The sequence below is a fragment of the Denticeps clupeoides genome, chromosome 11 (assembly GCF_900700375.1).
Source record: "Denticeps clupeoides chromosome 11, fDenClu1.1, whole genome shotgun sequence".
Lineage (NCBI taxonomy): Eukaryota > Metazoa > Chordata > Actinopteri > Clupeiformes > Denticipitidae > Denticeps > Denticeps clupeoides.
The window spans coordinates 20,033,029-20,045,309 of NC_041717.1; the positions used below are offsets into that span (position 1 = coordinate 20,033,029).

A 12,281-nucleotide genomic window follows, 5' to 3' on the forward strand; every position below is an offset into this window, starting at 1 on the left:
GTGACGTTAAAGCGAAGCCACAGGAGCAGGACCCACTATAAATTTTAATCGTAATTAAAATTACGATTAAATATTTACATTTACAGCATTTATCAGACGCCCTTATCCAGAGCGACTTACAGTCAGTAGTTACAGGGACAGTCCCCCCCCTGGAGACACTCAGGGTTAAGTGTCCTGCTCTGGGACACAATGGTAGTAAGCGGGGTTTGAACCTCGGTTTTCTGGTTCATAGGCGAGTGTGTTACCCACTAGGCTACTGCCACCCATATAAATAGAATATAATTAACATTGATTCCTTTCCTCTTTATAAACAAGCATCAATATGCAACAGCAATGCTGTTTTGAACAGTTATGACTATATTGTGACTATTGAAATGCAGACACCCATCAGTGTAACATTGTATCTTTACAATGGTCTTTAATTAAAGTACCCCATGGATTATTCCGGGTACCCATCCCTACACACTACTGACAGCCCACCTTCAACCCCAACAAAAAAATGAGCTGAGGTGAATTATGTACTAGAGATGTACTCGGGAGTGAAATTAGCATGCTGAGGGGAACGTTTCGAGTGCAGAGCCGTGAGGCATCTCATGCATGTCTGGACTTAGTATGCTATGTGAGGCCTACTGAGTGCACACATATTTTCCCGGCTGCAGGACTTTAAAATGTAACGCTGCCTGTTGCATTGGTGCCAACGAGATGAATTCTACCTCATCTCCAGAATTTGTTTACGCCATTTAAAGACTGGATCCTCCGGTCTGCGCTCCGCTTAAACTGGTTGCTAGAGCAGCAGGGAGTGACGTCTGGGTGACACGGTGACGTGGAGGCAAACTGGGTCAGCAAATGCCTCAAAGCCACGGCGCTGGGAGCCGCGTCACAAACTTCCGCCATGTCTTACAGGGAAGTGGTAGTAGCGTCCGGCCTGTAGGGGGCGACTGTGCGCCTCGTACGGCAGGTTGCAGAGAATCACTAGAACGCCCCACACGGCCGCTCTCTGCGGGGTTTAAAGAAGCGATTACGCCATCCTATTTCCACATAATGAATCTACATATCTGTACTACAGTTAATACTGTCATTAAAACCTACGCGTTCTTCTCCAAACATGTTCTTTCACGCCATGTACTGCTTTATGGCATTTTATGCAGCCAACCGACGTGCGGCCTTTTTGACATTTGACTATAAAAATTTGGTGTATGCTGCTCGCCACGTCAGCTGTGGTTGGACAAAGGCAGCCCAGGGTCGCTTGGCAACGTGCATACCCAGAGTCCTTTGCCGCCTCTCCGCAGGTGACAGGTTAAAGACGTCCGCCTGGGTCCCGGTGTCCGACTTATAGAAGGTCTCGATGTCGATGGAGAACTTCTCCACAAATGGACAGGTGTAGCTGCGGGCGAGATAGAGAGAGAGAGGCCGTGAGAGGAGCTCACAACCCCTCGGGGTCTGTCCTTCTGTTGATCTGTAGCTGGAAGAGGGATTATTGGATGGAACGGCCTTTACAGCCATCCACACGCTGAAACATATTTAATCCTCACGCTGCCTGTGTGTGAAGGTGTATGTTGGTCTGTATACAGCAGTGGTGCTTGTTTCTCAGGTGACTGGCATCTAAATCAAATTCCAATAATTAGCTGAAAGTGTTATAAGAACTTTACTATCATCGTAACAAAGCTAAAGACTAACTAAGAGATTCATATCCGCTATTAAAAAACGATATAATATAATATATCATGCTGAAGAAGGGGTTGAAATTCAACAGATAATGAACATCGCATGGATCCCATGGGACCAGAAAGCCCAGTGGTCTCTTATTTTTTCCCAGAAATGCGTGGTTGTGAGGACGTAGCAGTGCATATCTGTGTTTAAGTGTCTCTCACAACATGTCTCCCTTCATATATGTGCACAGGTGTGTGTGTGTGTGTGTGTGTGTGTGTGCGCGTCTCACCGCGTGCGAGTGTAGGGATAGGCGTTCCAGGACTCCTCCTCGACCCTGAGGGCAGCTTTGGGCAGGATGGACCGGAACCAGCTGGGGATGTGCATCCCGATGTGGTAAACCTTGTGCGTGTACTGCCCGGTGCCGCCCGGCCCGTCCGTGTACGGCCGGTTCTCCAGGATCTCCACCCCGCTGCCCTCGCCGCAGGTCTCCTCTCGACTCTTTTTCTGCAGAGGGCAAAGGTCACGCATGCTGTCACACCGCCTCTAAACCCTCTAAAAAGGGCTGTCAGCATTCCTGGATTTCAAATATAAAATCCGGCACAGCGTTGCAACACTTTTCACCACAAAACCGATAAAGGGCTAGAAAGAAACGGTCATCCACAGGGCAGCTGTTTCTAATAATGTGGCCAACGAACGTAGGAAGAACCGATTACGCGCGCCCATGTGGCCTGTTTCCAGTGTTTGTTGAGAGACCACCATCTTCCTGTGCAGCAAGAAACTTCCTGTTTCTCTGGGACTGAAGCTGATGACACGGATCTTGGGCCCCAGAACTGTGATCCATCAGGAGCCGGAACGTGCCGTCGCTTCACAAATCCGGCGTTTAATTTCCGGCCTAGTTCTACCAGGCACACCCAAAAAGATGAGTAACAAGAGCCTTGTTCAACAAGCACGATGCTAAAAGCTGTCACAGAGCATCAGGGGAGCCATCTCACGTGGTGACATGCTGACTGCTGCCATATCGGATTCATCTGTGATGTTCCTCGCGGCGCGAGTCTGTCGCGCGACAAGGCCCTCTCTGACGTGACCGGCTTTGGAAACACTCGCCCGCGAGCTCAAGATGTCGGGGCCTCGATCAGACAGTCAAATCGCCCAGACCTCTTCCAGCGTCTACAGGTGGATTAAAACCAGCAGACAATGGGTGGCAAAGGACGAATGGCAAATGTGTGTGTGTGTGTGTGTGTGCTTTGTCCTCAGAAATAAACACACAAGAGACTGAGGAATTTCAGGACTGTTGTGGCCCAAAATGTACAATTAATAAAGGGGGTCTACTCTGGCTAAAGAGACACATATTCATTATTTATATATATATAGTGTCTGTGTGTATCATCTAACATACTTTTTGAAAGCATTCACGAATCAGAAGCTAAAAATGCGAGCCAAAAACCAAACCAATTTCCAAGTATTGATCTGGGAATTTAACCTCAAATACTTTGTGTGTGTGTCTGTGTGTGTGTGTGTGTGTGTGTGTGTGTATATATATATATATATACATACACATTTTTTCTCCTTAAAAAGAAGCTCCCACAACACCCACAAACATTAACCGTCTCAGCATCATGCGGTGGAGTCTGTGGTTCCCGCCTGCCGGTGTCGGAATGCTGGCAGTCCGGTGGGAGGAACCCCGTCTTCTGTGGAGCTGCGTGAACGTTTTCCCTCACGCTGACAACGTCCCAGTGGCAAATGTTAATGAATCCCTTGTGGAGTGTGTTTGCGTGTGTGTGTGTGTGTTTAAAGCGCTCCCGTGTTTGGGGAATCGCTGTGATTAACGCCCGGCGTCACCGGGGACGGAGCACCTGCGCTGAAATGTTCGAGATACGATCGGTGCAGAGCTGGTCCTTCAAAACACACACACGCACACGCACGTCGGTACACTTTACTTCTCTACTAGCGTAGTACTTAATCCGTGTGTGTCTCTACTTCCACAGGCTGGACTCTGACAGCGTATTCATTAGCAGCACACTCGCCTCTCAACAGGCTCCACAGACACAACACAGACGCACACTGCCACGTCGGCCCGGGGCTTCAGGCCGCTGACAGGTGGCAGAGCCTCGCCGGCCTTATTGCCCAAGGCAGGACCGCCATCACACACACACACACACACACACACACACACACGTTTTCTCTCTCGCTCTGGAGTTCATTAAGAAGCTTGTCAACACGGCACTGCATCTCGGGATTGCGTGGGGGTGTGTGTGTGTGTGTGCGTGTGTGTGTACGAGGTTCTTTAACATTGTGATGGTCAAGGTGTGTGTGTCTAAACATGAATGTTGCTGGGATGGTGCATTTGTGTGTGTGTGTGTGTGTGTGTGTGTACAGCAAGTGTGAAGTGTCAGGTGGACAGATCTGCTTCGTTGCCAGGGCAACGTACTGTAGGTTCTCATCCTTCGCTCTGCCGCGTTCCTCTCCCCCCTCTCGCTCTCTTCCTGTCTCGTTCCCACTAGAGCATAACTAGCAGCACGCCGCCGCCGCTGCTGCTGATGTCACTGTTGCCGGGGCGACGGCGGAGCTGTGCATCGGCAGGGTCACCGGGGGTCAGTGCAGGACACCTTCGTGCACACGCGGTGACGCAAGCAACCCCCCGCCCCCCCCCGATGCCCACGCCGCCCTGGAAGTGCAGTTCCGCCTCCGTGGCCCGCCCGCCGCGCTATAAATAACCGTCGGAGAGAGAGGTGACTTTCAGTTTTCCGGGTCTATTTTTAATAAAGAGCCACCGCATCACCGGCCACGCCTCCCACGGCCGGACGTCTGAGCAAGGTGATGCCATAAATAGCCACGAGGATCCATCCCCAGGCCAGCCTGGACCTTCTGGCTGGGCGACGATACCGCCGAGGAGGAGAGATGGCGACAGAGGGATGAACTAAGTGCCTTCACACGGAATGACCGGGTCGATATAAATCCCGAGGATTTATTCTGCCGGGGGGACTCGCGGAAATGCGATGCGCGGCCGGCCAGCCGCCGGTCGATATTCCTCCTGAACTCCCAAGCCGAGCGGCAGGGCCGCGTTCGAGAAAAAGGGGAGGCGACGAGAGGCCCGGGTCTGAGAGACGCCCCCGTTCCTTCCCGACGGCATCAATCTCTGTAAGCGTGCAGGCCTGACCTGTTCCCATGGCGACCACACTCTTCCCTTTCCCCGCCCTGTTCGGCACAGTTCTGTGGCTCACCACCGCGACACGCCCATTTCTCCTGCAGAAAGGACTAGAAGCAAGAGGCAGCGATCCGGTGTCACTGGTTAAAGGTCCGAGACGCCGCCCATCGATTGCATCTGCCCATCCCGGTTCTCGGCTATTCTCCATTCACCACATCTACCCTTCCATGTTAACTTTGGGGGCCGTCACCGTCCCCACACACTGCTCCCCGGGCGCCTGTCATGGCTGCCCACTGCTCACTCAGGGTGATGGGTTAAATGCAGAGGACAACTTTCACTGTGTGCACCGTGTGCTGTGCTGCTGTGTATCACATGTGACAATCGCTTCACTTTATTTATTTATTTATTTTAAATGCAGGCGGCGCTACCAACCAGCTGCCATACTTCCGACCAGCTACAGCGGCCAAGTCAAAATGCACGACAAGGAAAAGAAAGAGCGGGAGGATGTTGAGGTCAGCGTACACGATTCGTTCGCTTTAACAGCAGAATAGCATCGATCAGCACGTTAGATTTGACAGCACCGGCGCTTTCTCAGCATGCCTGACGCATACATGTGCAGCGAACACTTGACGTTCGTACCCGTCACTTAGAATTAGCGGCGTAACGGAGTATTGACATATGCACGAAGAAAGAAGCAGATGCTCTATAATAAGCGATAAAAAGATTTAACAGTTATTGCTCTTAACGGACAACAGGAATTATTTCAACAGGAACCGTTTCTGGTCGAAACCCCTGACTGGGACCTCGTTTAACCCCAGGCGGCTGGGGGTCGCATCCAGATGATGGAGTAGGTAGATGACCCGTTACTGATTGCATTTGGGGTCAAAAAATGAAGCCATCTTCACAAACTCAATTCGGTCCAAACCGCGATTTCTCGAGCGCCAGTGCAGTTTGTATTGAAATCATGCACCTTTGATTTTAGTCCCGGTCCGTGAATTGCTACAGCCCTAGAGCCGAAAAGCCTGGCCCTACTTGTGAAAGAGAGAGCGTAGGAGAAAAGACGTAACACTACAGGCAATGCGACATTTTATTTATTTTATTTTTTTTTTGCCATCCGATAATCCCGCCGAAATGTCACGGCTGCCAACAGATGCTAAGCCGTTCTTACATCCAGCCAGCCTTCCCTCCATCCCTCCTCCTTCCTAATTCCTGTGCTTTCACAACAGGCCTGGCGCAATGTTCAACTCAGGCCCTTCACGCCTTGTTGAGTCCATGATTTCAGTTTCAGCCTTATAATGGTAAGTAATCGTGCTTGTGTAGCGTGTATGCAACTGCGGCATAATTACAAGAAACACAACAGAAAACGCTTGATAAAACTCATACTCGAAACTCATACTTACTAACAAACCCTAAACAGCGAAGTTTATCCCAAATGCAAAACTTTAAAACCCCGCTGTCTACTACTACTGCTGTGCGAAGTCAATTAATATACCACTCACGCCCCAAAACTACAACCGCATTTACAGTTGTAGGCTCAGGGAGCCAAAATACATACGTATTTACAGCGGCGGTGACGACAGAAATGCGTCTATGAAGAAGCGCCCACATCACGTCCTCACCTGGATCATGTAGAGCTGGGCAATGCGGTACTCCTCCACGCTGAGGGGCATGGGAATGCGGTACTCCTTTATCAACATGGTGGATCAGTTTGTTGGCTGCAGGTCGTGAGGTCGGAGGGCATCAGCTAGGAGGGGGGTGGTGGGAGGGGTGTGGGAAGGGGGGGGGGGGGCAGGGAGAAGGGGAGTGGGGTCTGTGATGTCGTTGTGCCAAATCGCCGCTTGCCGAAGAGTCCTGAGAGAGAGAGAGAGAGAGAGAAAGAACAGAAAAAAAACACAGTGGAAGAGTTAATGACATAAACATAACATAAATAATTACACAAAAAAAAAAAACGCATTCGAAGCGCCCCCAGAGGCCGTTATAGGTTGGCATTTTACCATAGCTAGCAACGGAGCGAATTACAGACATTTTAAAAGTTGGAAACTTTCCAGGGGATCTAGCAGAAATACATATGGGAATGAAGGCATACGATATTCATACACATGTGTCATAAAGTCTAGAAATAGGAATTATCTGTGGAGGAATGCACATTGTTTCAAAATTTACAGTTTAATTCCAATAGAAAGTTCCCATCTTTTAATATTTCCAAATGGGTACAAATGTATTTGTTCTATATAGCAAGAAGAGGAAGAAGAAGAAGAAGAGGTTTGTGTGAGAAGTGTGAGAAACACACAATCAACACACACATATAAAAATATAGTCATATTTAAAATAAAAAGAGAGGCCCTTTCTATATCCATTTACTGCTCAAGTGTTGAAAGTCTTTGGAAGCACCGGTTGTGCTTTTTAAACGCTCCACTCCCCGTGCAGGGTAATTTCCTGTTTCGCTCTAAATGCAGCTTAGTCTCACTAGTTTAACGTTTAAAGAGAACGTAAATCCCATCAAACCACAAAATGCAGTTCAGCCACACAGCGAGCATAAAGAACCACGATGGTTCCGCAACGAATACCTGTTTCTCTACCAAAAAAAAAAAAAAAAAAAAAGTTCTTCAGAGCTAGTTAAGCCTTTTTTTAAGCGTGGTTAGGGAAATTCTGGCAACATCGAGGAAAAAAGGATAGCTACATCGGTAGGCGGCGAGCGTATCGGCAGCGACCGAGGTCTTCAGACGCGTGGCAGACCTCGTACGAACTAGCATCGGTCTTAAATAGCACCCCTTCAACAACCGAGGCTCACACCGCCCCGGCTCCATCACATGCCAAAGTTCGCCGAGCATTAGATGGATTACCCAGGGGCACAGTTGGAAAGGCATGTGAGGGCACTCTGTGTGTGTTAGTGTACGAAGATGTGGGTTTGTTACACAATTCTTCCCACTGACTCTCCTGGTTACAGTCGCACTTTGGCCGCTGCCTCTGGACCATGGTCAAAAAATTCTGTAACCAAGTTCGTGGTGAAGCCCTGAGAAGGAGCTGAACCACCCCCCCTTTTTTTAGAGAAAAACATCTACTCCAGTCTTACACAAGTACCTCCTCTAGGGGTAATGTCCCCAAAACCACCATCGAGTAGAGACAAGTCTTCAATTACGGTCCAACACAAGTAACTTCCCCACAGGTTCCCACAGTTAACGTCCCCAAAACCACCATCACGTAAAAAGACAAAGACACCAATTCCGGTCTAACACAAGTAACTTCCCCAAAGGTCCCCACAGGTAACGTCTCCAAAACCATCATCACGTAAAAAGACAAAGACAACAATTCTGGTCTAACACAAGTAACTTCCCCAAAGGTCCCCACAGGTAACATACCCACAACTACCATCACCTCAAGACAAAGATGTAAAATCCAGATTAACAGGAGTAACTTCCCACAGATAATGTCCCCAGAACCACCATCAAGTAAAGACTTCAATTCCAGTCCAACTCAAGTAACATCCCCAAAACCATCATTGTGTCAAGACAAAGAAGTCAAATCCGGTATTACTTCCCCACAGATAATGTCCCTAGAACCACCATCAAGTCAAGACAAAGGCGCCAATTACAGTCCTACATAAGTATCTTCCCCACAGGTCACCACAGGTAACATCCCCAGAGCCACCATCACATCAATACAAAGTCATCAACTCCAGTCCAACACAAGTAACTTCCCCACAGGTAATGTCTACAAAACCATCATCACGTAAAAAGACAAAGACGACAATTCCGGTCTAACATAAGTAACTTCCCCAAAGGTCCCCACAGGTAACATAACCACAACTACCATCACCTCAAGACAAAGATGTAAAATCCAGATTAACAGAAGTCCCCTGAACCACCATCGAGTCAAGACAAAGGCGCCAATATAAGTCCAATACAGTCCAACATAAGTATCTTCCCCACAGGTAACATCGCCAGAACCACCATCACATCGATACAATGAGATCAATTCCAGTCCAACACAGGCAACTTCCACAAAGGTCCCAACAGGTAACATCACCAGAACCACAATCATGTCAAGTCAAAAATGTCAATTACCATTCAACACGAGTAGCTTCCCCCAGAAACACATTATATACATCATATAAAATGTTTTATATGATGTATTAGATGCAATTATTATTATGCTAAAATTATGTAAGGTTAATATCTCTTGTTACTTAAGTCTGTTTGTATTCCTGCTTCTCCTCCGTAATCTCGACATCTCGAACTAAAGCGGGTGGATTCGGGCAAATTGATACTGAGCTCATCCGAGTTTTTTTCCAATCAGCAGAGCACACCTGGTTATCCATGTGTGCTTACATAACGATTAACCGCAGTCTCACACACACACACACACACACACACACACACACACACACACACACACACACAGTAATCATACTGAAATCCCCCCTGCTTCAACAACTTGGAACAAAGGCTTGCTTTGATTGGACGCTATTTTTGTGGTCTTGCAAACGCACACACACACAGATGAAAATGTCCACAATGTCATCAATAGCCCTGAAACCTCACATCCCTCCCAGGGGATATAACAGGCGATATAGGGCTGACGTGGAGCTCCGAAGCCTCTCGCCAGCGGCCGGCGGGAGAGAGTAGGAGGGTAGGGCTATTTTAGGACGACAAATTTCCTTTTTCCCTCTCGATTCTTTGGTCCGTTTTCTTTTTCCCCTCCCCTTTTCTGTTCTGCCCCCCTTTCTTCTCCTTCCTCCTTGCAGACTGCAGTCGAGGAGAAGGGCGAGGAAAGAGTACACGCTGCACCGGCCCAAAATAACCACGCTCCTCAGAGAGCTGCTGAGGTAAAGTAGGCTGGGGAAGGAGAAAGGAGGAGACGGGAAGAGGGCGGACGAGGAGTCTTACGCGCCCCGTCCCTTAATTAAACATAGCAGAAAACCGCCAGTCAGTCAAATTGGTACTTTTTACTGGTACGGTTCCAAAGTAACTTCACCTGTGAGGATTCCATGCAAATCGGCTCCTGAGTGATGTGCCGAAACATGCCTAGACTCTCCTTTTCAAATTCCTGACCGGGTCAGGAATTTGTCATTCTGATTGTTGCCAGATCCTAAATGTTGACGTGTAAAATTTCCATTCAGACGTTGCTCAGAAAATCGGCATTCAATAACGCATACCATCATTTTGTACAATGCAACTTTTACCTGCAGCTCGGCAAGGCAACTGAAGCACTGCATTATGGGGTCCGTAGTTTGTTCATATCTCTGGGCCGTAATAGTGGATCGATATTAAATCATTTCAGGGGCCGGATGAGGGCCACGGGTTGCGGGTTTGATACCTGTGTGCTACACTGAGCGCATTAACAGGCCAAGTATGTCTGCACAGCCAGATAAAAACAGAGATCTGTTCCTTGTTGTGCTAATGAAATAACGCAAATGAAGGGGTACAATTATCGTACATTGTGTTTTTTTTTTGGATTATTAATTGTACAGAGGGTGAAATTGTGGTACAAATACGATAATCATCGTATGTCTGGCAACACTGATGGTTTTGCCATACCACCATGCCCACGCAGGCCAAATAAACGCTTATTTCTATAAAATGCTATTTATTTTAGAACCAATCAGCATTTTGGAGCTTGCTGATTGGCTCAAAACGACAGTTATCACTGAAAATTGTCCATGGCCAATAATGACACAGGATAAACAATTGTTAAGCTAAGAGTAATTATATAATACATGTATTAAATGTGATGATGCAGTTGTTTTGATTAGGCCTGCATCATGGTAATAAGGTGGAAATGACTCATTGTGGCCCAGGACCAGTGAATGTACAATTGTCAGGAAATCTCAATGCAAACATATATAAACACACATAGAAAAGACATTGTGTTATTTTGTCATTCTCAGGGCCACTTTTTAGCCAAATCACAAATACCTAAATGAAAGTGAAAGTGAAGTGATTGTCACTAGGCCGCCACTGCCCCTCGATGTAAATGTGTCACACGCACAGGTCATGAGGCTGCCACGTGAGAACGCCAAATTCTCTGCCCGTCTCTCCAAACCAAGTAAGGCTCACCCCTCTACTCTGGGTAGCTTGTGAGCCATTCATACCGTCTGTTGCTTTCAACGTAAAAGTCGATGGGTGTTCCAACTTTCTGTGTTAGGCGTTCGCTCGCCTCACAACACTGATTCACCCTGGGTCTTGAACCTGGTTCTTCTAGTTCATGGGTGAGTGTCTTACCGACTAGGCTACTACCATCATTAATGAGAACTTCAGCTGCAAGTCGGCCCACGTCGAAGCGTGGAAGATGGTCAGTGACCAAGTGGGTTCCTGCTGACTCATGCGGCCCTTAGAGCTGTCAGAATGTAAGATTCACAAGCTGGGCAGCCTGGGCCATCGCAGACATTCCCCCCCCTCCTCGCTACGTTCCCTGAAGGCCTGTCCTGCTACCTCGTAGCCTTTCTTTCTTTGTCCCACTGCGCTTATGAATAAAGTTTTCTGTTTAATACAAAAAGTGTGTGTGTGTGACAGCATTCAAACACCTCGGACAGTCCAGAAAATCGAACGCCTGCATACAGGGCCGCCCTCAAGAGGTAAACCCAGTTTCAGAGCCGCAACGCCGTTACGCTGTTTACGCTTCGGTAAAAATAACGCCTGTGTGGTTTTTAGGATGGAAGCCAGCAACCCTAATAAATTAGTTTGAGTCTTCACAGTCCCACGGCAATATCTATAAAAAACCCTGGGGCAGCGGACCAGTAATCAGAAGGTGCCACTGATCAAGGTACCCCACACACTGCTCCCTGGGTGCCTGTCATGGCTGCCCACCACGCAACAAGGGTGGCGGTTAAATACAGAGGACACATTTCACAATGACAATCACTCACTTTCCCTTATATACATACAGGGAATATATATACATATATATACATACATACAGTATGTCTCAATGGGCTTTGACAGACCCTTCCAGGGTAGAGTGAGCCTGCAAATGGTGTCAGTGCAGGGTTTGTGATGATTTGTCCAATAAGAGAAAAAGTCCTACAGTTGTAGTGGTCCAAAGAGTTGTATAGAGCATCTGTCCATGTTTGGACGTACTTCACAGTGCAGAGTAGGTTTTAGTCCAGCGTCATGGTGTTCATTACGTGTCCATTATGATGCTACTGGTCCATTTGAAGATCCCTGAAGCTTTAGTTGTTACGGTGGCGGTAACTGTGGTGACCCTCTGGTTCGTTTCAACCAGGATTTATCTGCTGGTCTGTTCACTGGGGTCTGCCGGTGGTCTCTGCGCTTGATTCAGTGTCTCGGAGTGAACGAACAGAAGCAGCGGCAGCGACTGATACTGAAATATGTGGTTATAGTGGCATATTGGTGCTACAGTGGCCCCGTACCCTAACTAGGACAGCCTAACTAGGGTGAATTCAACACTGTCTGTGCTTAACAGGGGGACTGTGTGATAAAGTGGACTTAATAATTGACACCGTGTCTGGGACTTTAACAGAAGGCCG

General features: G+C 47.9%; 1 protein-coding gene across 5 annotated transcripts in view; it reads right to left on the reverse strand.

Moving 5' to 3' along the window:
- Positions 1-12,281, reverse strand: part of LOC114799200 (membrane-associated phosphatidylinositol transfer protein 2-like) — a 54,453-nt gene that overhangs the window by 23,762 nt on the left and 18,410 nt on the right. For all 5 annotated transcript variants that reach the window (XM_028995606.1, XM_028995610.1, XM_028995607.1 and 2 more), the window contains exons 2-4: positions 6,415-6,646; positions 1,940-2,154; positions 1,263-1,384 (exon numbers count right to left, since the gene is read on the reverse strand). In XM_028995606.1, coding sequence (XP_028851439.1) covers positions 1,263-1,384; positions 1,940-2,154; positions 6,415-6,492 — 415 coding nt within the window. In that variant the 5' untranslated portion in view covers positions 6,493-6,646. The remainder of the gene's footprint in view (positions 1-1,262; positions 1,385-1,939; positions 2,155-6,414; positions 6,647-12,281) is intronic.